Source organism: Bubalus kerabau, chromosome X (assembly GCF_029407905.1).
Source record: "Bubalus kerabau isolate K-KA32 ecotype Philippines breed swamp buffalo chromosome X, PCC_UOA_SB_1v2, whole genome shotgun sequence".
NCBI lineage: Eukaryota > Metazoa > Chordata > Mammalia > Artiodactyla > Bovidae > Bubalus > Bubalus kerabau.
The window spans coordinates 75,064,073-75,091,592 of record NC_073647.1 but is presented as its reverse complement, the minus strand read 5'-3'; the positions used below and the strand labels follow the sequence as shown (position 1 = coordinate 75,091,592).

At 43.5% G+C, this 27,520-nt stretch overlaps 1 protein-coding gene across 12 annotated transcripts in view; it reads left to right on the top strand.

The window, feature by feature from the left end:
* Positions 1-27,520, top strand: part of AMOT (angiomotin) — a 66,212-nt gene that overhangs the window by 11,698 nt on the left and 26,994 nt on the right. For 7 of the 12 annotated variants that reach the window (XM_055564735.1, XM_055564733.1, XM_055564734.1 and 4 more), the window contains 6 exons: positions 3,936-4,084; positions 5,707-6,640; positions 13,266-13,764; positions 18,698-18,842; positions 19,766-19,858; positions 22,510-22,655. In XM_055564735.1, the coding sequence (XP_055420710.1) occupies positions 5,769-6,640; positions 13,266-13,764; positions 18,698-18,842; positions 19,766-19,858; positions 22,510-22,655 (1,755 nt within the window). In that variant the 5' untranslated portion in view covers positions 3,936-4,084; positions 5,707-5,768. The remainder of the gene's footprint in view (positions 1-3,935; positions 4,085-5,706; positions 6,641-13,265; positions 13,765-18,697; positions 18,843-19,765; positions 19,859-22,509; positions 22,656-27,520) is intronic. The other 5 variants (XM_055564744.1, XM_055564743.1, XM_055564742.1 and 2 more) reach the window with 3 other exon arrangements.

Below are 27,520 nucleotides of genomic sequence, written 5' to 3'. Positions count from 1 at the left end.
ACCTACCTGCATATCATGGCCTAAAGAGGAGAGATTTTGCCGGGTCCTTCTGCCATACCTCTGGCTAAACATATCCCTCTTAGGTCTTTGAATTTTCCCTCCTCCCATTAACATTTTACTTCCAGTTGAATTGGAAAATTGATGGTAGCATTAAGCCAGATTTATAATCTCTTAAAACCAGGGTCAATTCAATTTAATGAATATTTATTAAGCATCTTCAATGTACAAGCTAATATACTACATAATATATTGTAGTGCGAATGTGCATGCTAAGTCGCTTCAGTCATGTCCGACTCTTTGTGACCCTATGGACTATAGCCCACCAGGCTCCTCTGTCCAAGGGATTCTCCGGGCAAGAATCCTGGAGTGGATTGCCATTTCCTTCTCCAGGGGATCTTCCTGACCCAGGGATCAAACCTCTCTTATGTCTCCTGCATTGGCAGGCGGGTTCTTTACCACTAGTGCCGCCTGGGAAGCCCATATATTGTAGTGGAAGTGCTGTTACCCTGGGAATAATAAAACCTGCATTCTGGCCCGGGCTCTGATCACTTTTAAGCTCTGATATCTTCATCTTTAGAAAGAGAGGGTTAGACTACCAGATGGTCTTCCAAGAGTCTTTCTAGTTCTGGCCTTCACTTATTTAAGGATGTGGGCATAGAAGATTTGAGTTGCAAATAAAAGGTTTAAAAAAAAAAAACTTTCTTCATAAAATAACTGTACTATGCTAGAAAAAGACCACTTTGAAATAGTAATAGTAATAGCTAACTTTTATTGAGCCTTTACAATGTACTGGGCTCTGAGCTTAGCACTTTACATAGACTACTTCCCTTAATCTTTATAACAACCATATGAGGTATGAACACCGCTAGCCCTATTTTGCAGATGATGAAATTGAGACTTGGGGAGACTGAGAGACATGGGTGAGGTCAGTTAGTAAACCATAGATCCAGGATTTGGATTTGGGCAGTGTGATTCTGGACCCAGGCTCTTAATCATGATATTTATACTGCCTGCCCATTACCCACTGAAAGTTTTAGGGATAACCTGCAAAGGGACCATTGTTTCTTACCTCCCAAAGGAAGCAAATTAGTAGCTTGCATTTCAAGACTCTTGGGAAAGGCGTTCTCTAGAACACTTCAGGCCACAATATGGACCAACGTGAGAGGACATGAGAGAATTCAATGGCCTGTTTGGCATCTTTATGTGGGAGGTTGTATGTCTGTGTGTGTGTTATGCACAAATACATGCACACAGATATAGGGAAAACTTTCAACTGGCTTCCTTCCATTTAGCTGGAAGTAAAATGGTATGAAACAAGTTGACCAAGATTTAGCAGAGAAACAGGTTCCCTAGACTCAGATTCTTCATCCTGGTTGGTAGAGTGAGGGGTGAGGGCAGAATTGGAGGAGGAGGTAGAAGGGATAGAAAGAAGATCTTATAGGCAGATTTCAAAATTTATGTGAAGGGTTGGAATTTGGTGTGTCCTGGCCACGTTGATTTTCTGGGACTTAGCTTGGGAAATACCTTGGTTGTTTCATTTTGGCTCACCCTCTCAGGTACACTGGGAGTGGCCGATGACTGCAAATGCAGTGAGAACTTAGCTTGGCCTTGCTGCCCTGTTGTTGTTACAAAAGAGTTGAATATATAGATTCAAATTGCATTTTTAAAGAGAGAACCACGGAAATCCTTTCCTCCCCTATCAAATATCCTCAGGGACAGTCTGTTTGTACAGGAGAAACAAGGTTATTTTATTGATTGAAGATGATGTCAGACCCCTGGAAGTGGCATGATTAAAGCTGTGGGCAGATAAAAGTTTGCAGAGTTCACACTATTTTAGTTCTTGCGCATGAGACAAGACTTGCATTTTATTTTTCTCTAATAAATGGAGTAGTGTTTTCCTTCTTACGTGACTCTGAACATGTAGATGAACATAAGTATTGTAGGGGAAAAAAATCAGTAAACTGGAAAGGAATCAGTAAAGCTTTTTTCTTAGACTGATTTCTTTTCCTCTTTTAAACAGAAACAAAAAGGCCAGGGGGCGGTGTCCTGGGAAGGGACAGTCTGTCTGGTTGACACAAAGTGATTTGGGTTTTGAAAAGGATATGGAGGAGAGGGGACAAAATTGAAGGAAGAGAGCAAGATGTTGGATAAGTTTTCTTGGTGAGGAACTGGGTGTTAGGAGCAAGCCAGTCAAAATCAGCATGAAGAATCTAAATAGTCCTGGAAAAGAGTCGTGGTGGTTTCTCACCAGGGGCTCAAGTTTAAAACCCTGTTTTCTGTGTGTTTCATTAAAAAAAAAAAAAGACAACTGTTTTGTTCAAAATTGGGCAATAGAAACACAGCAGTTATTTACCATAGCTCTGTTAGCAGCCCAGCTTTGATTCCAATTAGAAGTTGTTCCTCTGCTTTTGAAATTAGGGGAGACACCCTAAAACAATTATCTTGCATACTGGAGATGATTTTGCTTTTTGATTGTCATTATATATTGGACCAAGACAAGATGGAAAGACAAATATCCGTGTTTGTTCACTCTATAACTGTTCACTTTATTTTTGGCAACATTGCAAGGAAATAATGTTAAATTAATCACCGTGCGGTTTTGTAGATTTTTTTTTCCAACTTGGATGTTTTGGACATGCTCCCAAAGCACGGGGACGCGGGTGTGCTTCCTTTGCATTGCTTTGCTTCTCAAATGGCGTCCCTGGTGCAGATTAAAGTCTTTCCTTTAAGTGATATGAGTGAGTCATGGCTAGTCCAGGGCAGAAAATAGGAATGTAGATCATGTGCCTCTCACCTCAACCCCTCAGTTTCATAACCATTTTGGTTGGACCTGCAGGGCTTTTTGCTGAGGGTCAAAGGAGTCATTCGAAGTGAGGACTATCTCAAATCCATATCTGGTGGGCATTTGCATCTAGTCTCTATAATGTGAGTCTAGTAGTTTCCTTGCGTGGAGATACTGGGGCAGTGGAAGCACTGAGAAGGCAAGTGGAGCCATCTTCTCAGAGAAGAGTTGCTGCTGTGTGTGGAGAAGGGCCATCACTTTTGCTACTCTAGTAAGAATGGATGGACTGTTGATCAGATTGTAAGCTCTGTGAGGGCAGGAACTATATATTGTGTGTCATTTCTATCCCTCATTGTGTCTAGCGCGAGGCTGGCAAATATCTGGCATAGCCAGGATGCAACAAATACTTAATGGCTTGGTTGACAAGAAGTTGGGATTTTCTTCTGGCCCTCTGAGGCTGTAGCCGTTAATCAGGAGCTTCACCAAGTGTTCTTTTTTTGACTAAAATCTACCTTCTGATGACTGCTTTCCCTTCTGGGATGTGGGCCAGTGAGCCCCACTCACCTCCCCTGCTATTGATAGCAGTTTAAAGGTCGCACTCTCAAGGTGATGGTAGTTACAGCTTTTGTCATCACCTACCATTCCAACGCCGTGGTAGCTCAGCTGGTAAAGAATCTGCCTGCAATACGGGAGACCTGGGTTGGGAAGATCCCCTGGAGAAGGAAATGGCAACCCACTCCAGTATTCTTGCCTGAAAAATCTTATGGATAGAGAAGCCTGATGGGCTACAGTCCATGGTGTCGCAAGAGTCAGACATGACTTAGTGATTAAACTACCATTCCAACTCAGAATGGGAGCAACAGCTCCTGAGGGCTGTGAGGCTATGACAGAGCCATCTTGCACATTTCTATCTCCAGGAGACTGGCTGGCCTCCTGAATACAGCCACCAGAGTGAGATTGCCTTTTGTCCTTGTGGAAATGGACTCTGCCATTCACATAAAAGGCAAAAAAAAAAAACAAAAAAAAAAACAAAACCCAAAACGGGAGGAGAAGTCATCCCCTTGGAAGAACTGGTTTGGTTAACTGTTGGCCATTGGTGGCAAAATAGAAACGACATTTTTGTTTCTCCCCCTCCCCCTCCTGACCATTTCAGAGTGACCAGTGGTTGGACTCTTGGCGACGCTTACCCTGAACCTGAGTGTTAGGGCAGAGGGAATCTACTGTTGCGGTTTCTGGAGCTGCTCATAAGCAAGAATTCCCTATCCTGAGCAAGGCTTTAAGCCTAAAAGAAAGCAGAAATAGGTATGGACCATCAGTATGCATGGGTGCCGGTGTGTGTGTGTGAACCTGTGTGTGTCCGGGGTGGGGTGGCTGTGGGGTGGGAGGGGGTGGTGTGCTCTTTAGAGTCTGGGGCAGCTCACTGTCTGGATCTCCCTGCCTTGCAGAAGGGGTTTCTGAGTGGTGTTGTTTTAACCATACACACTCCCATTTCTATTTTTCTTTTGACAGAGGAGAAGTAATTTGGTAATCATCTTTCCAGTTTGAGGCACCAAGAGAGATTTATGTTATACTTGTCAGCCTAATAGAAAATCTCAGTCTGACAGTTGAAATACAGGAATCCCTGAGGGTCATTGGCAGGGAGGGAAAGGGGACTTAAGGGCAGGTTGCTCAGCCCCTTGGTATATACTTCCCCAAGAATCTGATGAATGGGATTTAAAGGGGGCCTCTGGAAGGTTAACTGTGGAGTCAAACTGCTCAATAGAACAATTAGAAACCAGGTAGCAGTAATCAGAAAAGTAGAAAAGGAAGGGGGATGACCTTTTTCCAGCTACCACACACCTTCTGGGTCAGTCCCTGTAAGACTGAAGGCAAAGGGGATCATGTTTCCAGAGACACTGGAAACTATTTCATATCATAGAAATCAGGACCTGGAAGCCAGGAGTCCAAAGTTCTCCTCTAGGAACCTGAGGCTGATTAGGTTGACCTAACTGTGACTTGGTGTGACATCATGTCCATTCTCCAACACTACTTAAGATCCTTGAGGTGAAAATTTTCACTACTGAAGCTTAGTATCAAATTGCAGGACTTAACATGACAGACAGATTCTGTCCAAAGATTTAATGAGCTTCTAATGAATTTGTGGATACTATACTACTATCAGAGGCACACTTCAAATGAAAGAGGGCTTCCCCTTTAAACTCCTCGTACCCAACAACAACAACAAATGCTCAATGACTATTCCTGGATGGCTGAAAGAGAAACTTTGTCAATAACAGTTATCCCAAGCTCTTCTCTTATTAAGCCAAGGAGCATCCAAAATGGACAATACAAAAAGGATTAATAAAAAAAAAAAAAGATATGTTTCAGAGTTCTATGAGATCAGAGAAAAAGATTTGCATCAAGCAGAGATCATTTCTATCTGGTACTACCAAGCTCTCTCATCACTTTTTATTTATCTTAGTTATCATTTGACATTTTGTAGCTCCCTCCACATGCTGAACTGTTTTACAGATCCTGCCTATGGGGTAATTTCCTGCCCCCACTGCCACAACCTTAAGAGTTGAATTTTTCATTTCGATAGAATACAGAGAGATGAACTTGATAAGCGCCTAGGAAAATTGCACTCTCTGACAACCTCACTTGACTGCTTCAGGTTTCCCCAGTCCTTTTAGGAGTTAAGAATGAATACTTAACCCAGGCTAAAAGTAAAAGAGGAAACAGAGGGCTCGTATGCCTCCAAGTTCCTCCTCCTGTCAATGCTAGAGCCAGAAGTGGTCAACAATTAACTGATTAAGTCTAGATTCAGTTCTCTACTTGATCTCTGCAGAGAAATCCTCACCCCCCCCAAATACTCATTTTCTCCCCCTTTAGAGGACTGATTTATCCATCAACTGGGTGTTAAGCTTCCTGTTTCCCCTTCCCAGGTCAAGGGCAGCCCAGGTGCCCAATTTCTCTCTCTCTTCACAAGGCACCACCAGCAATAGAGATGAGAAATTCTGATGAACAGCCAAGTGGAGGAACCACGGTGTTGCAGCGTCTGCTACAAGAGCAGCTTCGCTATGGTAATCCCAATGAGAATCGCAACCTGCTTGCCATACACCAACAAGCCACAGGGAACGGCCCTCCTTTCCCCAGTGGCAGTGGGAACCCAGGCCCTCAGAATGATGTGTTGAGTCCTCAAGACCACCACCAACAGCTTGTGGCTCATGCTGCCCGACAGGAACCTCAGGGGCAGGAAATCCAGTCAGAAAACATCATCATGGAGAAACAGCTGTCTCCTCGGATGCAGAATAATGAAGAACTCCCGACCTATGAGGAAGCCAAGGTCCAGTCCCAGTATTTTCGGGGCCAACAGCATGCCAGTGTCGGAGCTGCCTTCTATGTCACTGGCGTGACCAACCAGAAGATGAGGACTGAGGGACGCCCATCAGTTCAGCGGCTCAATCCTGGAAAGATGCACCAGGATGAAGGACTCAGAGATCTTAAGCAAGGACATGTTCGCTCCCTGAGTGAACGACTCATGCAGATGTCACTGGCTACCAGCGGAGTTAAGGCCCATCCACCTGTTACCAGTGCTCCTCTCTCCCCACCACAACCCAATGACCTGTACAAGAATCCCACAAGTTCCAGTGATTTCTACAAGGCCCAAGGGCCACCTCCCAGCCAGCATAGCCTGAAGGGCATGGAACATCGAGGCCCCCCACCAGAGTATCCCTTCAAGGGCATGCCACCCCAATCTGTAGTGTGCAAGCCCCAAGAGCCAGGGCACTACTATAGTGAGCATCGTCTGAACCAGCCAGGGAGAACAGAGGGGCAACTGATGAGGTATCAGCATCCCCCTGAGTATGGAGCAGCCAGGTAAGACAGTTCCCTTTCTGTCATTCCCTGACCTCATCCCCAACCAGCTTCTGCTGTGTCGGGAACCTTAAGGGAAGTAATGGGCAGGCATTTGGTGTAACAAACTCTGCAATGCATGGCTGGCCCTCAGCTTAGTAAATGTCCTGCCAACCTGAACGTGTACCCTTCTTCAGACATCATTAGTCCTGTAATTAACATATCCTTGACTTTATAGGTTGAGCATGGCCTCAACTGCCTAGTGGCTGAACGGGAGCACAAGTCTTGATTTCAGTAGTGTTTCACTGTCCAGTCTCCTGGGAGATTGAAGGAAGAGTCAGTGTTCCTCTTGTGCATTATTAAGCCTTCCTTTGAGGGCAAGTAAATTATCTTGCACTTGAGTCTGGATTATCCTATCACTTTCATTTATTCTCTTCCAAAAAATTCTTTTCACTAATTTCTGCAAACAAATCTTTCTGCAGAATTACCATGATTCGCTCAGACACTAAACAAACATCTGGATATTATTGTTGGGAGAACTCTATATGTGCAGGTTCAGCACGTGACTAGCCTTGTACTTGCTCGCAGTTCACGAAGTCTGGGCTGCTTAATCTTTCTTATGTAGTGAGTTTAGTAGTTGCCGGTGACGTTTTTAAACATCTAAGTTAAATTCACCTCATATTGTATAGAAGTTTTGGTCAAATGCTAAAATGCAGAAGAAAAAATATTCCCATGGCTTCTGTACAACTTGCCATTTGTTTAGGAGGACTGTTTTGAATATTCATTAATCCCTAAATATAGTTCTGAATTATTCAAGGGCCTGTTGACTTATTGCTGTATCAACTAGACCTTACGATTCCTTGATTCTGTTCATTGTTCCTATTGGGGCCATGTCTCCAGTCAGGAGTATTTCAGCGTATGGGACAGAGGGAAGGTTTCAGGGTTGGACAAAAATGATGACAGTTATATGTGGTATTCCTGCCTGATTACCATGGGTAATTATGGGAGGCTTTTTTCTATAGGCAGCCCCCAGACCAGGCCTATGATCTCTTTGATGTCTAACTTTTTGTCTCCTGTCCCCTCTTACTCATTTGGGAAAGAGTCTCTTGGCTTGAAGTATAGTGGGTGACTCAGGAGAGAAAGAAGGCAGTCAAGGGGTGGAGTAGGGTGAAGGTAAGAGAATGCACCTGGCATTTCCTGGTATTTTACTTTTTTCACCTTCAGGTCCTGTTTTTTAGCCAGAGGCAATTCACTTTGGGCTCCACTCCTAACTTTGCTAGTTTAGGATTTTTTTCTTTCCTTAACTCAGGTTGATTTCCTAACCCTTTTCAACCTCTGCTGTGCAGCTTTCAAAGGGCAGGAGCCTAACTTCTGATAAGTGGCTTGGAACAGGAAATGGGGTAAGGGACAGGGCCCTTCCGGTTTAAATGAGCAAGAATCCGATTCCCATCTGCCCAGTAAAAGACCCGGGGAGGGGTTGGTCCATTGGACTGCTTAGCTTAGTGCAGACCCATGCAAGCCAGCAACATGTCAGTGAAGCTGGGGGGTTTTGTTTTTCTCTTCTCATCAGCATGGAAGAGTCTGGGGGGACTCCGTCCTGTATGTGGATGGGATGTGTGTGTATTGCCTTGTGGGAGGGGAATGTGTTGGTTGGGGTGTGGAGCAGAATCCAAGCCCCGCTTAGCACATGGCCCGCCTTCCCAGGAAAGCTATTTTCAGAACTCATTCAGGAGTATTGTTTGCGATCTGAAATGACTCCCACAGCGTTTGAAGCTAGATGGAAAAGCCCTTTGATCTGCCTAAATAAATACTAAGGAGCCCAAAGAGGGTTTTTTTTTTTCTTTCCATACTGATTAAACCACCAGAGAAACTTAGTTGCATATATTTAACCGGAAGAGATTTGTATTTTCTCCTCCCTCCTATGTTATCTATGGATCTCTTGCTCTGCTTCCCAAAGCAGTAGAGCCCACGCTGATTATCGTCTCTTGAGCAGTATTTTAACACACGGGTTTGCGGAAATAGTTTTGTTTTTTTTCTCTATGGGAGAGAAATGGTGTTTTTTTTTTTCCCCCTCTATGGGAGAGAAATAGGGTGCTTGATATGCTCAATGAATGTGCCTGCATGCTCAGTTGTGTCCAGCTCTTTGCAGTCCCATGGACTGTAGCCCGCCAGGCTCCTCTGTCCATGGAATTCTCCAGCCAAGAATACTGGGGGGTTGTCATTTCCTTCTCCAGAGGATCTCCCTTACCCAGGGATTGAACCCGCACCTCCTGCATTGCAGGCAGATTCCTTACCACTGAGCTACCTGGAAAGCCCATGCTCAATGAAAAGTCAAGCCTAAAACAATCCTAATCAGAAGATGCTCTTTGTGAGTTTTGGGTCTGCAGCAGAAAAACTGGCAATAAAATTTTTGCAGAGCCTGGGGTGAGGGTGTGGCACATGTTGACGAATGCCTGCCAAGGGGAGGACCTTGAATGGCTTTCCGTAAGTGTACCATTTTAGGTGGAGGCACGTTTTTCCTCCTTTATTTCTTTTAAACCAACTAGCTAGACAGTTTGTGAGTACCTTTCCAAGTAACTGCTGCTAGTACCAAACAATTAGAAGACAAAATACTTAGTTCTTAATCCACAAATTACAGATCAAGATTCAGAGCAAGCTCTTTGAGCAAATTGTTGTCCAAAAAAACCTTTGTTGACCTTCAGAAGTGAAGTGAAGATGCTCAGTTGTGTCCGACTCTTTGTGACCCCATGGACTGTAGCCCACCAGGCTCCTCCATCCATGGGATTTTTCCAGGCAAGAGTACTGAAGTGGGTTGCCATTTTCTTCTTTAGAGGTGCTGTGAAATGCTAGAGATTTGCTGTTAAGATGAACACAATGTTATAAACAGTCTTTTTTATTACTTTATTTTCCCTATCCCCTCCTCCCCACTTAAAAAATAAATATCTTGAATGCCCTGAACTCCAGATGGGAAACAAGGCCAAACCATCTGAAGAATTAAAAGTTTGTTGAATCTTTGTCTAAGTGCTGAGCCTTTTCTGCAGCCGGGGTTTATGCATTTATCAACTGCTTTTAAAAATCAAATCCTTTCTGTTTGTAAAGCAGCCACCTCCTTTCAGTTGTTGATATCGTGCCCAGATCTGAGGTTTCTTGAAATCCTTGTTTAGTGGAATCTAAGGGTGACCTAACTCTGTAGCTCAGAGCAGAGTTGGTTGTGCAAGAGAAACAATCAGGAATTTGCAGCCCTCTCCAGACTTCAGAGAGTGACCATCACAGAGCCTGGGAAAGGCAGTTTCTGTGGGGAGAATAAATTGGGTTCCAGGCTGTTGGCACCTGATCTGGTGAGAGGGTGTATGGGGGAGCTTGCATACGTGTAGGCTAGGACTGTCTTGCGTGCATTGGGGGCTGGGATGGGGGGTTGGGGTGACATAAGTCTGGGAAGAGTGGGGGCTCTGGTCAGCGAGGGGGCAGGGTATAAGTTGCAGTGTCAGCTTGATTGCTTTCCATTTGTGTCCTCACAAGCTGTCTCTGGGTGGGGATCTTCCCCGGCTTCGAGGAGATGCTGATTTTGGTCCCTGGCCTCTGTCCCATATGTCTGTCAGGTCTCCTTTTCCAAGAGAACCGGAGGCCCAGGTTGTCTTAGGAAGGAGAAGGACAAAGGGAGGGAAGGGGCAGGGATGCAGGTCAGGGCTTCCATGGGATCATGTGATTCTGTTGTCTGCATGCGCCTTGTTGTTCTGGTTAATATGTCAGTGGAAGGAGCTGGGGAGAGTGTCGCTCATCCAGCTGACACCTTATTACCATTATTACAATTACTCTATCTTGAGTGTAGGTTTGCTTCCTCTGACATTCCCCCAGCTCTCTCCCACACCCGTCGTTCCTCAGTCCCCTTCTCTCAGGGGGAAATTCACACAAGCATTAGTACTGTCCTGCTTTTTCATGGTGGGCGGATGCTGAGATCCAGATGGAGTTCGTTGGCTGGAGGGCTTTCTCTTCTTTTACAACTGCCCAAGCCTTGCTTCGTGTTTGCAAACCTGCCAGGGTCGGACTGCCTCAGTTTTACCAACAGCACGGTGCATGGAAATCTGCTTCCTTTTCCAGTCTGGGAAATGTGAAGGGCAGCTGCCTCTTCTCCATTTATCTCTAGGCAGAGCCCACAGTCGTGGCCATGGTCACTGCCATCCTGGGCTTATCCAACTCTGGAGCCTCCTTCCAGGCACCTTGTGGTCACCCCTTCCATGAGGCCCCTGGGAGGCCATGTTCTGTCCAGGGCATGGGGAGGCCTTTCGGTCTACAGGTGGGAGAGAGGTCAGTGGCTATTCTGTTTGAGAGAGAGGTCTAGGTTGCTGGTAGGACCCAGGGGAGCTGAGGGGAGGAAGCCCACTTCACAGCTGGGCGTTCAGTCTTTAAAAGAGAACACCTACCAGGCCTTGGGTTTACACATCCTGGCAATGAGGATGAACGTTAATATGGTCATTTTCTCCTTAAAATTTGAGGGCTGGATTAGAGAACATGAAATTTCAGCCCCTCTTTTCTGCCTGAGGCATAAGCCCTAACAGATCCCAGGCTGCCATATTTTAACTCAGGATGGCCAAAAAGTTCATTCAGGCTTTTCTGTAAGATGTTTTGAAAAACTCAAATGAACTTTTTGGCCAACCCAATTTATAATAGCTCTTACTTAAAGTGGAAGGAGAGTACATAGATCATTTAACCTTTGAGGAAACTAAAGATTCACAGTATGAAAAATGGAGACAGACTCCCCCCACATAAGTTTATAAACAGCTCCCATGCTTCTGATTGCATGAGTGCTTTAAACTCTCAGACATAAGGGTTATGTAGGGTAGCAACTTTCCAGTTGTCATCATGAAAACCATGTAAATTTTTCTGTCCACAAGTAGTAGTTTGCCCACTTTAGTATTCAGCAATTATTTATACTGACAGATATGTGAAATTGGAAGAATGTGGGTATACCAGAGGCACTGATGGGGCTGAGCAACAACCTTCAACTTGAATACGTTTGAGGGCTCTGGTGAACATCTGGGTTATTGGGTATGTGTGAGCAAGTGTTTGGAATGGTTTTGTAGCGGTAAAAATCCGTCATAGTAAGGATCTCTTGTAGCGACAGATAAATGAACAGTAATGATAACTGGAGTATGTGTGGGAGGGAATGTGCTTTAGCTTCAGGAATGCCAGTTAAAAGTTAATTGCTCCTGGTGATTTGTCCCAGTTTCACCACAAATTTTATGCAATTTAGTGCAAAGATTAAGTGGATATCCCATAAGTAAAATCACTAACAGGGTCAACCATTCTCATTGGGAGGTAGATATGAGACTGTTGGTAATTCAACACTGAGAAGAGCCCAGTATTTTAGTAATTCATTTGTGACCTCGGGAACAAAATAGGCTCATGCAGATGAAGTAACTTGAGCAAGGTTACACAGCTAGTAAGCAGTAGGAAAGGTCTCCAAACTCTGTTGGGATCCAAATCCTGTGCTCTTAGCCATCTGTCTTCCCTGGATTGAGAAATACCAACTGTAGGACAGGCATCCACTGGATGTGGGAGTATATTAGGTTAACTGGGCAGGGGCAGGGAGGTGAACATTATTTGTGTGTGTTTGGTGTATACTGACAGATATTCTTCCTGGTTGTGGCAATGGTGGAAATGATCCATTTGCATACACTGTTTCCATTAATGGCTCATAGTCCAGTATTAGGTACCAAAATGGAAAAGTCACATTAAACCATGTGCCAAAGTTCTCTATCTGGAACTTTCTATAAGTAATAGGTTGGGAATCTGAACATCACTACAAATCAGTGCATTTTATTTAATAGTAGTAGAAAGAACCTGAAAATGGCACTTAGGTTCTACCCTGGCACTGCTTCTAACTCACTCTGTAATATTTAGCAGGATACTTCTCCTCTCTGGACCTCGGTTCCCCCCTCTGTCCACTGACAGAGTTGGACTAAATGATTTATTTAAGGCCTTTCCAGTCCTTACATTTTGTGATTCAGTACATCACAAATTGTATGATAGTGTTACTTGTAATCCCTTCCAACTCTTGGAATTATTGCTGCTAAAAAGCATCATTCAGTTATTAACAACTGTCATCGACAATAATTATTTGGTGTCTCTAATGTAGTAAGTACCTGTATATCCTCAGGTAGTTATTTCTGACTATATGAATTATCCAAGAGAGTTGCAGATAACAAGATGAGGGGCAGATTTGATGACGGTTTGCTCTTTCCTTCTGGGCAAGTGGAACGAACTTTCTGTGACCCTTTCTGTGTGCAGGGCCACATACAGTATGCCAGAAAAAGCTTAGTTTAAAATCATGAGGTGACAATTACGTTGTCAAAGACGCATTTGAAATGCTTAGAATTGAGAAACAAGTGTATAAGGATGCATTACTTTGATTTTCACAAAGCTGAGATCATCTGATCTGTCCTCCATAGGATCACACCTCTGTGGGTCAGGTATTGAGAGGAGGCCAGGCGTGGAAGGGACTGGAGAGGTCTCGGCAGAGACCTTGTAGTCCAACCCTGCCTGCTCCTCATTTTGCACCTGTTCTGGGGGAGCCCGGGAGCCTCCACATCTCCCTTTCTTGTGCCTTCAAGTGGGAGCTTAACCTGAGTACACCCTCCATGTTTTCCAGGCCAACACAGGACATCTCATTGCCTTTGTCAGCCCGGAACTCTCAGCCTCACAGCCCTACTTCTTCCCTCACATCTGGGGGTTCCTTGCCCTTGCTGCAGTCTCCACCATCTACTAGATTGTCTCCTGCCCAACACCCCTTGGTCCCCAACCAAGGAGACCACTCGGCTCACCTGCCTAGGCCACAGCAGCATTTCCTCCCTAACCAAGCTCACCAGGGGGATCATTACCGTCTCCCCCAGCCTGGCCTGAGTCAACAGCAGCCACAGCAGCCACAGCCACACCATCACCACCATCACCAGCAGCAGCAGCAGCCAGGAGAAGGCTATTCCGCTATGCCACGAGCTCAGCAGTCGTCTGCTTCATATCAGCCAATGCCAGCCGACCCTTTTGCCATTGTTTCCAGAGCCCAGCAGATGGTTGAGATTCTCTCAGATGAGAATCGGAACTTGCGGCAGGAGTTGGAAGGATGCTATGAGAAGGTGGCGAGACTGCAGAAGGTGAGATCTCCATATGGGGCTATTTGAGTCTTTTTGAAATCTTATTTGTTTAATATTGATATAGAAGTGTCCACTTGTGGGTCCCTGTATGACTTATGGGCGAGTCTTCAGGATTCTTATATCTGAAGGTTAGATGGAGCAAACTTTAGAAAAACCTTCTGCCTCTCTATCTAGAAGTAACATTTCACAGAAACCATAGCCACCAAGAAAGCTCAACTGAGTGTTTGAGAATTACGAAAGGCAGGGAAACTGCTTCAGAAGGTCAAGAACACTGGAGAGGGCTGTGTAGGAGAAGTACCTGCCAGCATAAAGACTTTTCCTTTTGATTATATTTTCCCAAATACAAAATACTGAATTTGAATCTTAACTATAAATCCATAGTTCCCAGAAAAATCTCATCATTGAAGTTAGATCCTGACCTGCCTTGTTCTGGAAAGGGCCTAGAGTTTTCCAAGTGGTAGTTTTCATTGTAACTCTTTTTCAATCCCCTTTCCTTTCCCCCCTTCTTGCGTTGGTCCTTCCTTGCAGCTCAAATGAAACATCTCCTCTCCTCTGGTGTGTGTGGGGGGCAGGAGGGGTTTAGCACACCACAGATGGGTAACAGGTGACAGCCTGAAGCTAAGGAAGTAGCAAAAGGAGTGTATGTCCCAAGTTCACATTCTTCCCTGGGCCCCTCCTGAGTCTTTTGCAGCTGGGACTTTAGGTCTTGAGTGCCCTAAGCTAGGAACCTTAGCTCTTGGCTTCCTGTGGCTGGTGGTGAATAGGGTTCTGCCTTTGGCAGCCTCTTTGCAACTTCTGTCATTGTGGAGCTCCTTTGGTTTGATCTCCCAGACAATGCAGACTGCTCAGGGATGTGAGGATGAAGGTGGAGGAGGGAAGGGAGGTTGCCTGGTATTGTTCAGTAACTCGATCCTCAGGAGACACCCAAGAGTGGAAATTTCAGGGGCCTGAATTAAGCTGCTGCTGCTGCTAAGTTGCTTCAGTCGTGTCCGACTCTGTGCGACCCCATAGACGGCAGCCCACCAGGCTCTCCCATCTGGGATTCTCCAGGCAAGAACACTGGAGTGGGTTGCCATTTCCTTCTCCAATGCATGAAAGTGAAAAGTGAAAGTGAAGTCGCTCAGTCGTGTCCGACTCGTAGCGACCCCATGGACTGCAGCCTACCAGGCTCCTCCGTCCATGGGATTTTCCAGGCAGGAGTACTGGAGGGGTGCCATTGCCTATGTAAACACCAGATCTGAGTCCTAAAGGAGAGGAGGGCTTATTATCAGCTAAGTATTTTTACGGAACAAAAAAATGCCTTCACTGCACCTAATGTTCCCAAGTCTGGATGGATGGGGGTTGTTGAGTGAGAAATGTTTCTTCCTGGCTTTGCCCCCACTTTAAAATTTTCCCTCTTCTCTCATACCTGCCCCTGTTCCATCACATTGATACTCACACACTATAAGCAGACAGGTCCAGTTTGGCTGATTAGGTTTAACAGTTGACACTGCTCCCTAAACTCTTATTTGTGGTGGCCCTGGCCCCATCTTTGATGTAGTAAATGAAGGGTGAACCCAGATCTTCTACAGACTCTCTTTTCTAGAGGATAGTGAAATTTTTTTTTTTTTTTTTGAGGGGGAAGATGGGTGGCAGGGAAGTGGAGCAGAACAGAGTCTGGGTTGTTGTTTTGTTCTCCATTATGGGGAAAGATGCCTCAACCAAGTATAATTGGGACAGCTTGAGTGCTGGGAGAAGTGAAAGCTGACCCAATGCTGCAGTGGGTTAGAGGCACAGGTGGGTTAGAAGAGGACAAATGAGGGGAATAAGGTAGATGTCAGCTGGTGCTGGAAAAAATAAGAAGGCCTGAGGCTCATGAGGGGAATAAGTAGATAGAATCAACCTGGAAACCCACCACCATCCTCTCTCTCCCCTCACCTCCCACCACAGACCAAACGGATGGATATGCCCTTCTGACTCCTTTTCCTTTTGACAGATGTACAACTTGCCCCTTTAGTGGGGGCAGTATCTACAAACGGTATAGGGAAAGGATTGGTACAATGACTTGAAATAGTACTCTGAACAACTTGAGTAAAGGGACTGCCTTCCATGAGGATGCAGAATAAAAGGAACCCTTATACACTGCCAGTAGGAAGGTAAATTGATGTAGCCACTATGGAAAAGAGTATGGAGGTTTCCCAAAAAACTAAAAATAGAACTATCATATGACTCAGCAGTTCCACTGCTGGATGTACATCTGAAAAAAAAAAAAAAACACTAATTCAAGAAGATGCATGCACCCCAGTGTTCATAGCAGCATTGTGTACGATAGCCAAGATATGGAAGCAACCTAAGTGTCCATCAACAGATGAATGAATAAAGAAGATGTGGTGTGTGTGTGTACACACACACACACACACACACAATGGAATACTGCTCAGGCATAAAGAGAATGAAATTCTGCCATTTGCAACAACATGGATGGACCTGGAGGGTATTATGATAAGTGAAATAAGTCAGAAAAAAAAATACTGTATGATATCATTTGTATGAAGAATCTAAAAAATACATCAAACTAGTGAATATAACAAAAAAGAAGCAGACTCAGAGATACAGAGAACTAACTAGTGATACCCAGTGGGGAGAGGGAAAGAGGGAGGAGCAACATAGGGGGAGGGGAATAAGAGGCACAAACTATTAGGTATAAAATAAGCTACAAGAATATATTACACAATGCCAGCTTCCCTGGTAGCTCACCTGGTAAATAATCCACCTGCAATGCAGGAGACCCTTGGGTTCAATTCCTGGGTTGGGAAGATCCACTGGAGAAGGGTTAGGCTACCCACTCTAGTATTCTTGGGCTTCCCTGATGGCTCAGATGGTTAATAATCCACCTGCAATGTGGGAGATCTGGGTTTGATCCCTGGGTTGGGAAGATTCCCTGGAGGAGGGAATGGCTACCCACTCCAGTATTCTGGCCTGGAGAATTCCATGGGCTGTATAGTCCAGGGGACGCAAAGAATCAGACACGACTGAGCAACTTTCACTGCATGAGTAATATAGCCCATATTTTATATAACTATAAATAGAGTATAACCTTTAAAAATAGGGAATCACTATATTGTACACCTATAACTTCTACAATATTGTACGTCAAATATACTTCCATAAAAACATAAATAAAGGGGACTGCCTTCCAGGTGTGGCATTCTGTGGGGCACTAGAAAACCTTGTACTCTGAAGACAGCCCAGAACAGACCAGCACCAAGCCTGCTCTTTCAAATAGAAATGTTTATTTTCTCTACCAAGCACTTGAATTTCATGCAAAAGCTTTATTGGGCTCAGGCCTTGCAGATCTTGTCTCTAAATGCCATTCACCAGTTTTCACCTTCTGTGCTGCTATCTTGGTACCATCTGCAAGGAAAAAAACACTCTCAAGTCTGCTCTTTTCTGTGGTGTAAGCTTCATTTGTTTGCAGGCAGTCCCGCCTCAGGCATCATGCTGGAGCTGGGGCAGGTGCAATCAGAGTTGTTTGGTAACCCCACCTTTCCCTGAGTCTCCCATGGGGTGGGGGGTGGTGCTAATATTTCTCCCCCTAAAGTAGCCTGAGCTTTGTTAAGGAGGATAGTGAAAAGCTGAGAAGGAATGCAGAATGGTTGCAGGAGTCAGATTTAACTTGAAAATTACTTAATAGGCAATGGGGTTTACTTGTCTTATACAAATCATATGCAAATATCTCTGTGGTTGTGATATGTACAGTGAAGCTCTACTGGTTCCAGAGAGACTCTGGAGTCAGACTTCTTATTTTCTTCCCAATTCGGGCTGATTCAGGGCGGGATCCTTTCTCTTTGAGGTTGTGTGTGTGTGTTTACCTTTTAGAAGATTTGCTGGAGTGTCATAAAACACAACTCTAATCATGAATTTCTGTTAAAAAATCTGTTACAGTGTCCCACTGACTATGGGATAAAGTCCAAATGCCTGGCATTAAAGCCCTTTTATGATCTGACTCCAATCTATCTTTGCAGCCAGATCTTACCAGCTTCTCCCTGTGTACCCCACAGTGTCCAGCCAAATGAGACTACTGGTCATTCTGGGAATGCATTCGCTCACTTAGAATAGAATACCCTTCCCCTCACCTCTGCTCGTTGAAATTTAACCCAGCTTTCAGGATCTGACTGTAAATGCCACCTCCTCCCTGAAATTCTCCTCTCCCTTCACCCCCAAACAGGAACAACCTCTTTCTCCCCTACAATTTATAACACTACTCCAGCTTTTCTTAATAACATATCTTTCCCGGTATTCTTTTACTTGATTAGATTGAAAGCTTCTTGAGGGCAGTTGTAATGTCCTTATTCATATTTACACACCCCACAGTGCTTTAAAGAGTTCCTCTAATATTTGGCCCCTGGTAAATGTTTGTTAAATTGAACTGAACTAACTAATGAGGCTGAGTCTTAGGGTTTTTAGTTTTGATCTCTGCCTCTGCCTTCTAGTAAAAGGCCATCTCAGTCTTCTCTTTCCTAAAATGGGGGAGAGGTACTCTTGTGTAGGCCAATATCAGCCCAGATCAAAATAAACATATAAAAACCCTTTGAATGCTTTGCAGTAACTATATACATTATTATTTTCTAAATTAAGAAAGGAAAGGAAAATCATTTGTAACTATACTTATGAAATTTATCCTCTCCTACAACCTTCTCTGAAGACAGATAAACATATTTGTTTTTAACCTAAGGAAATCTTGGGGACTGGTGAGTTAATTACTGAGCTTGAGGTTGAACTTAGAAATTTTTCCAGGAAACTTTTCTTATCTGACTGTGTTATGATTGCCTCCTGCCTATCCATAAATCCCTGGGAGAAGTTATCATTAAGGATTTGCATATGTGTTTTCAGATCTTCTTCCCCCATCCACTTCCTACCATCATCACTGTCTTTCATTTTTGTTGTTGTTCAGGTGGAGACAGAAATCCAGCGAGTCTCAGAGGCATATGAGAACCTTGTCAAGTCATCCTCCAAAAGAGAGGCCCTGGAGAAAGCAATGAGAAACAAGCTTGAGGGCGAGATTCGGAGAATGCATGACTTCAACAGGGATCTGAGAGGTGAGAGAATCACTGAAAGGCATCAGTCAAGACATTAAAGGGAACAAGGTCCTACTGTAAACAACAAGGTCCTACTGTAAACAACAAGGTCCTACTGTATAGCACAGAGAACTATATTCAATATCCTATGATAGAAAGGGAGGTCAGAGCCTACCAGTACCTCTAGTAGTCAAAAAAAAAAAAAAAATCCCTTTGATAAACTTCAGTGAAAAGAATATAAAAAAGAATGTGTATATAGATATATCTCAGAATCACTTTGCTGTATAGCAGAAATTAACACAATTAAATCAACTATACTTCAATTTTTAAAAAAGGGTGGTGAAGGGAAGGGCTAAGCTAAGGAACACATGGTAAGGCTTCTAGGTCTTGTCCAGCGCACTGGGATGGTCAGCAAATTGCAGAGCATAGACAGGCTAGGTTTTTGTAACTATAGTCATATCTGTTCCTAAGCTTTCTTAATCAAAGGGGGATGAACTGATGTGTAAATCAGATGGTATTCCTCTCAGGTCTCTTGGACCCAGTTGGCCTGCCCCCATAGTCTATGCTACTTGTCTTCCTTTCCAGCTTTAAAGATTTTATAAACATTTAAATTTAAACATTTTATAATAACTCTGGTGCTCTTTTTTCCCAGTGAATTAAAAATATCATATATTCAGGGACAGATTTCTTGGATAGAATCTAGAAATTTGGACTTAGGTGTTGTCAGTGAGGAGTGAAAGTGTTAAAGTACTTGCCTCCGACTTTCCCTTCATGGTCTAGTGTTGTTTTGGGATCCACGTTTGCAAACCTTTGTCTGTGTCACCCCTTCTTGTGTAATAAGAAGAGACAGGCTTGTTTTGATCAAGATCAGTATTTAGAGGGCAAATAGCTTGTGCTTGGAAGTTTGTCCTCAGGGCCCTGTTGATTGTCTCCAAATTCCACAGAGCGTCTGGAGACGGCCAACAAGCAGCTTGCAGAGAAGGAATATGAGGGGTCAGAAGATACCAGAAAAACCATCTCTCAGCTCTTTGCAAAAAGTAAGTCTGAAAGCTTCAGCAGCAGGTATTCATGTACGAGTGGGAGTGAGGTGTATGAAAAGGTTATGCAGTTCTATATAGCCCCCTAAAACAGCCAGGGAAGAGTGAAGGTCATCTAAGGATTCTTTTTCCTGTTCAAGCATCAAGTTGGGAGATTGTGTTTTTTTCCTTCTGGCCACGAAGGCTGCTTGCTATAACATCAAGTCACATCAACATAACTCCTGTATTAAAACAGAGAAGCCCCTTGGAATTCTGGCTTTTTGTCATAGCTAGCTGAAAAGGACCTCGGTAAACTTGGGGTCCCTTCATATTGAAGGGACTTATCATTGAAGGCTGCATCTGCTGGTTCTGGAAGAGATGAGATTACCACATAGAACTGAGACTAGTGCTTAGAATACCTAACCTGTACCTGGGACTCCAGTCAACACCCTTCTTATATCATATGATTCCATATTGGAGGATTGCAAGGGGAACTAGAGGGAGACCACAGCTAAGGCCTCAACTAGTGACTCTAGTGTGGAGTTGGAGGTTGTGCGGGAAGGCAGAGCTATGTCTTCCTCCTAATAGTGTTTCCTTTGTTTGGAAATACTCCTAGGACCAGGACAATGAATTAATCTTTTTCTTTATCGGGTCCCTAATGGACTCCACCCAGCTAGACAATGCTTCATTCTTTCCAACTGCCGCAGTAAAAGCAGCAGTAAAAAACTACACAGTGGATTGAGTCCATAGGGAGAGACAAGTCCGGAGGAAATAGATTATCTCCTCTGACTTCTGCAGATGCCCAAGGCTTGGTGGCTGCTACCCTCGGCCTCCACCAGTGTGGTTCTCAGCTGGAGAAGTACTTCGTGGGGATCCATCAGGCCACATCTTTGTTGGGCCTCCACATGACCCTTTCAAGTCATTCCATGCAGCTTCCAGTCAGCTTTTACAAGTTTGTTTGATCTTCACTTACAATATCCCCCTCCCTTCCTGGGTTGCTCTCTTGTGCTTTGGCTTCAGAACTGGGGCTTTTTTTTTTTTTTCCTTCCTCATTTCCCTGAGCTTCCTGTTCTTTTGTCAGTTTGCCTTAGAGGAAGGAATGTTGCTTTTCTGGTGTCATCAGTGCTTAGTGTAAATTGTTGTGAAGTTGCTTTTGTGGTGTCCTTTGGAAGCTACTTTGCTGGTGGAGATGGTGGTGGCTTCCCAGTTTAAAACACAGAGAATGTATGGGTTCTTGGCCCTGGATCTGTGACTTCACACTTCTCCCTGTGTGGAGATGGTATTTCAGGTGTCCTGAGAGTTCTGCTGCTGGTTTCTCATGTGGTCATTTAGTAGATCAAACTGTATTAGCAGCAGGGTCCAAGGCTGTCAAACGGTCCTGGAAGGAGCCTAGTAGGTAGGGAAGAGGGCATGACTTGTGTGCCTCTGTCATTTCTTTTGCCTTTGGGCATCCGCAGGGTGCTACATGGTTGAAAGTGTGGCAGGAGCCAAGAAAACACTCTTGAAAAGCCCCCCTAGACAGGCCAGACCAACCTAATCCTAGGAGAAGGCAGTCTGGTACAGTACAAAGAGCTCAGAACAACTTGGCCTTAAGGGTGTGGGACATGGTACAAATTACTCAAGCTCTCAGAGACTCTGTTTTCTCATATGCACAATGGAGAAGAGAATAATACAACACCTGCTGTGTATGGTTGTTCTGAGGATTAAGTTAGTACAATACTTGGTATGCAATAAGTATTCAACAAATACTTATTTCTTCCCAAGGTACATCTGAATAGGTATGTAAAGTCAAGATGGGAAGGAAGGTAGGTTGCCCAGTTAAAGTCTCTCTTACAGGGACTTTCCTGGCAGTCCAGTGGTTAAGACTCTGAGCTTCCAAGGCAGGGGACGCAGGTTTGATCCCTGGTCAGGGAACTAAGAGCCCACATGCCATGCCTGTGGTGTAGCCAAATAGTCTCTCCTAAAGACTTAAGTATCCATGTCTTGAGAGGAAGGGCACTCTTCCTGCCACTGAGAATCAAAACTGCTCATTTGAGTTTTTGTGTGAGGTCTGTCCGAGTTAAAAGCAGAGGGACCTAGAAAGGCATGGGGCATAACTACGTGTGTCATGGTCATCTGTACCTACAGTGTGATCTCAGATTGACCTCAGTTTGAAAATTATGTTAGTGAATAAAGGGTGACATTGCCAGTTTTATGCATTTTTATGAAATACCATTTTTTTTCTGATCGATTTAATATCGATTTTTTAATTGATTTAATAGACTGTCTATTGAGGAAATGATGGGGAAAATTTGTGGAGGCTCAATGGCTCATTGGCCAATACAAGACTGTTTGAAAAAATAAAATGGAGGAGACAAGCCTACCTGTTCTTCTGACATATGTGTGTCTGTATGTGTTTTTGTGTTCACCTTTGTATAATATTTTTCACAATACTTTTGACATCTGTTTCCTCATTGCTTCTGCACAAACCACCATTGTTAAGTGACTTCTAAATTGACACAGCAATTTAGTGGTAGAACCAGTGGTAAGAGTCCAGATCTCGGCATCCTGCTTCTTGTCGCTGGGTGTTAGAACACTAAAATGTCCAGGAATGGGTATGACTATCAGTTTTGCTCAGGTAAGGTTTTGAGCCAGCTCTGGAATGGCAGTATTAATATTTCATGTCCTGATAGATAAGGAGAGCCAGCGTGAGAAGGAGAAACTGGAAGCGGAGCTGGCCACTGCCCGTTCTACTAATGAGGACCAAAGGCGACACATCGAAATCCGAGACCAGGCCCTGAGCAATGCCCAAGCCAAGGTGGTAAAGCTGGAAGAAGAGGTATGTGTAGTTTCCTCAGGTGGCATGTGAGCCTGAGGGTAGAAGAGCTAGAAACTGATGGCACTGGGTTGGGGGGTCTTCCATTTTGGCAAACTGGCAGCTGCATCATTCCCTGACAGGAAGGTGCTATCTGCTACTTCTAGTTATAAGTGTACTGATGTGACTGGACTTGGATTTTTTTGTCTCTTCTCTTCAAGTTCCTTCCTTTTGCTTCAGAATTGAAAGTTACCAAGGTCAAGGAGTGATTTTCATTTGCTCATTTATATAATAAGCTAACTACCCTCCCTCTCCAAATTCTAAGTATTGATAGCTAATCTTGCCTTAAATTAAGCTAATGACAGATTTTGTGTATATATTTGTATCTATAGATATAGATAGATATACATATATATCTATATGTGTGTGTGTATATGTTTACATATTTGTATTTTGTGTATATATACATACACATATATGTGTATGTGTGTGCATATATACACAAAATACATATACAAATATATGTATGTATATATATATCTCACTGATTGTCTATTCTGAAATTGGAATTAGTAGGAAAAAAATAGCCTCCGTTATAAGAAGTTGGGATCTTTACAAACTTGAGATTAAAAAAGAAAGTGTTCAGTTATAAAGCCTTACCCATTCTGGCTATTATAGGTGAGATGCCTCTCCTACTTGCATTCATTGACTGCTTTCTCTCCCTCAGTAAGAATGTTCTAGTTCTTAAAGATCTTCTGACTTATAAATACCCTTTGAATTCTTTTGTGGGCATTAACATGCTTGTTGGAGCTGCATTGTGGGCTTGTAACTTTTCTAATAGATGGTGCCATCTAACCTATGATGTCCTTTAACCTGAATTGTTTAATCGTTAAACTTCAGGTTGCATCAAGTCAGGCTAATATTCTGCTTCATCAGTTGTCTAGATCAGAAATACTGCCAAGTTTCTTTATTGAAAATGAAGGATACTTGTACGTGCCTGGTCTCCAGGTCTTAGGAGCTTAGCACTCCCTCTAGCTAGCCCTTCACCACACTCATATATTCCCTTCCATTCCCTTTTTGCAAGGAGATCACAGAGTAAATTACAGGACAGGGTTAAGACTGTGTTCTTTTAGAGAAGGGAAAACTGAGAGACCCACTGAGAAGTAGCTTGCTGGTAGTCACATGGCAACTCTTAACAGAGCCAGGAATAAAACTGGAATCTCATGACTCTTCATTCCCTAGACCCTGCTGCCTGTCTCCCCATCTGAATCATCCCTTGGTTCCACTCCCAAAAAGAAAATGTGGGCGCTTGTTCAGATTTAGTAAACCTCTGCATCTTTTAATTAAAAAAAATAATTGCTTTACTCATTGGGCCACTCTTTTTCAACAGACTATGGGAAGCTTGTCCAGACTGCTTTGAGATTAGGGTATATATACAGCCCACTGCCTCTCCAGGAAGGATGCCCATCTAATTGGAGATAAACTGGGGATAAAGACTCTGCAGCCATCTTGGTTTTCAGTGTCTGAGGGCTCAGTGGTAACTGGCTTTTAATCATGGAAATAACATACATGTATGGAGACGATGTTAATCTGTAGTTCCCACTGGGAAGCCCTCACTGAAACAGTTGCCTGAAATACATTTCTGGCTTCAGACTTCTGAGGCTTTTCTGGGCATTTGTTCCAGAGATTTTTGTCATTTTCCAGGGCCCCACTCCAAAATATGTGGATTTACAATTTAAAGAAGAAGCTCTGAATATTGGGCTAGAATTGAATGATGGCATCTAGTAGTCAGAGATATCTCACATAAGCTCATCAATTATAGTTAATTTTTTAGTCTTCATCCAACTGGTTGTCTCACACAGAGTCTAGTAATTGGGAAATTCTGAGTTGCTGTGGCTAAAGGAGGCAGGACATGTGACAGCAAGCATAACCTGGGAGCCTTGTACCTGGCAGAATTGCAGAGGTAGAGGCCATGTAATGTCTTCCAGAATCTCAGGCTAGATCACCTCTAGCACATGTCAGGGCTTAAAACCACATCTCAGGGAAAAAAATCCATGGATTCCTGTTTACCTTTTCATTTAAGTACCCCGTAAGGGCTAAGTTTGCTCCTGGGTGATGTTTGACGTATCTCCTCCACTGTATTCAAAGGAAAACATTCCTTTTCCTTATCTTCAAAGACAGGAATTGATAACTGAAGTTTTGCTTGTTTTTGCTGTGACTCAGCCCCCACGAGGTCTCATTTTTCCTGGGGTAAAAATTTTAAGTAGAACATTAGGGAGGTATTTAAGATGTAAGTAGCCTTGGAACTAATCTAGTAAGGGTTCTTGATTGTGATTTCTTCACAAAAATGGTGGACATTTCTAAATGAAGAAGAGTATTCCCAAACAGAAAATATATATCTATCTGTTGGAGGTGGCTGAAGTCAGGTCATGTTGGAAGGCAGAGGGATATTGCAGATGCCTGTCTATGGCTCATAGAAACAGATAATTTAGTCATGGCTTACAAATGACACCATGAATTTTCCTTAGAAGTTCTTTCAGAGAAAACCTCTCTAGTCTACTTTGTAAATGAGAATTAGGGAAATTTTCCAAAATTAAGCTTTTTTTTTTTTTCCCTAGGGAATATTTTCTTAGCCTACTAAGTGCAAGGTCACTCAAGTTTACCTATTCAGCATTGCATCAAGATGGTCAGGTTGACACATATTATATATTGAATCATAATGTTGTATACCTGAAATGCATGTAATGTTACAAATTAATTATATCTCAATGATATCACCTGCTTTACAGATGTGAAAATTGAAGTGTAGATAAGTGAAGTGACAGGAAGCCCTGTGAACCCACTGACAGGTGGCTCAGTGGTAAAGAACCCGCCTGCCAGTACAGGAGACATGGGTTTGATCCATGTTCCAGGAAGACCCCGTGGAGAAGGAAATGGCAACCCACTCCAGTATTCTTGCCTGGAGAACCCCAAGGCGAGAGGAGCCTGGCAGGGTCGCAAAGAATCGGACATGACTTATCACCTCAACAACAACAAATAAAAATAAAGATGGTTAGGGAACAATGATGACTACTTTGATGGTCTGAAGACCCTTGCATCTATTTATGTCTTTCTCTTTTATAACATCCTCATTTAGATATTTTCCCTGCAATCCTTTCCATCTTTCTAATCCTATTAACTCTCTTGCCCATGACACTCAGCATTCACTGTGCTCTAAGCTCTATACAGAAAGGGTGCCTTGGCCTTACAGAGAACTTTCTTGTGCAATCACAGTCTCCTTCCTCTTCCAAGTTCAGCACAGATTTTCTCACGAACCCTGCTCTGCTGACATCGAGGGATATGGTATCTTGCTAGGAAGGGGATATCATTCTAAAGAGCAGACCTGTTTTTTTGGTGATTGACTATAATCCTGCTTGCTTACGCAGCATGCAGCTGGCTGAGGTAAATGGGGTCTTTTCATCCCTGCCCTTATCTTTCAGGACACATAGGTCCTATTGAAGTGGAGCCTCATTAAGCTCCAAGTCAAAAGAACTCTGTGTCCTACAGCAACCAGGGTATTCTCACATTCAAAGAGACTTCCCTCTGCCCACCACTAATTTGACCTCACTGGAGAGTTTCGACAGATGCTTGGCATATCCACTCACAAGGCTCAAGGCAGCCCAGGCTTCTGGCCGGCTACTGTCTTATGATGATCCAGAGCGGAGCTACTGCTTGGGTAATTGTTTCAGGGATGGTGGGGAAAAGGCCCTGGCAAGATCAAAGAGGGAAGATGCTGCGGGTGGGCTGCTTACTGAGCAGAATGCACAGGAAGGGATAGAGTAGAATGTGGGAGGGCTGGCAGAAAGAGCCAGTGAGCCTTGTTCTTTGGCTTTAGGCTAGATTGACAGCCACAGAGATTCAGGGGCAAAAAGGGCCCAAGTGTTAACCTCTTCTCAGCTGCAATGTCTGGTACAGATATTTAGACACTGCAGTGAAAACCCTTAGCGGTGGTGCATTTTCCAGAGTCCTTTTGCCACTCCTCTCAGTTCTCCAAAACTAAATCCATATTGTTTCATTTCATTTCCACCACCATTCTTCATGGCTCATATTTTCTCATTTCTCGATCCCCTGCCACTTATTTGACTTGTCTTTGACTTTAGAGAGACATAATTTTCACTATCACATATCCATAGGGCATCTTAACTGTCTCCTTCTTGCCCAATATTAGAGGAAGATGTCCTAGGGATAGACATTTATATGTCTCATCCAAAATAATCCTCAAACAACAGTATTTTGCTGTGATATGTAAAATTCATACAGTGGTTATAATGGATTATAAATCTGAGGGTACGAATTATGTGTGCATTGAAAGTATAGATAGGAATTCAGATAAAATATGTATATAGCAAGAAATCTTGAGTGCTCTGCTGATGAATTGTTGACTCATTTGAAGGGTGTTTCATTTAAAGAGGACTTTTTTCCATATTTACGGGCAGCATGTTTTCTTTAAAGTAGGTATAGCTCCACTCAATATGAGAAATTATGTCCCTGCTCCCAACATAGGTAAAGTTACTTCTCAGAGTTTGATATTCTGTTTTTCTCCTGATTTTGGCATTTGAAATCCCCAAATGAAAAGCCTTGTGTATTTTTCTTTAGTCTCCTTAACAGAATGAACTCCATTCCCTTGGTAGCAAGTTTCTAGACGTGGTTTTATTTTTTACTCTGCAGTTCTTTTAATATCTACCAGTGGACCACAGCTTCTTGGCAATGGACACAGGCAACTTGCTAATACCAGGGTAATGTTACCAAATTGCTTCAGAGGGAACTCTTACTTGGAGCCATGTGCTCCTGTGTAAGACTAAATCAGATCAAATCACTGGAGGCTCATGGAGCAACATGCAACATATAAC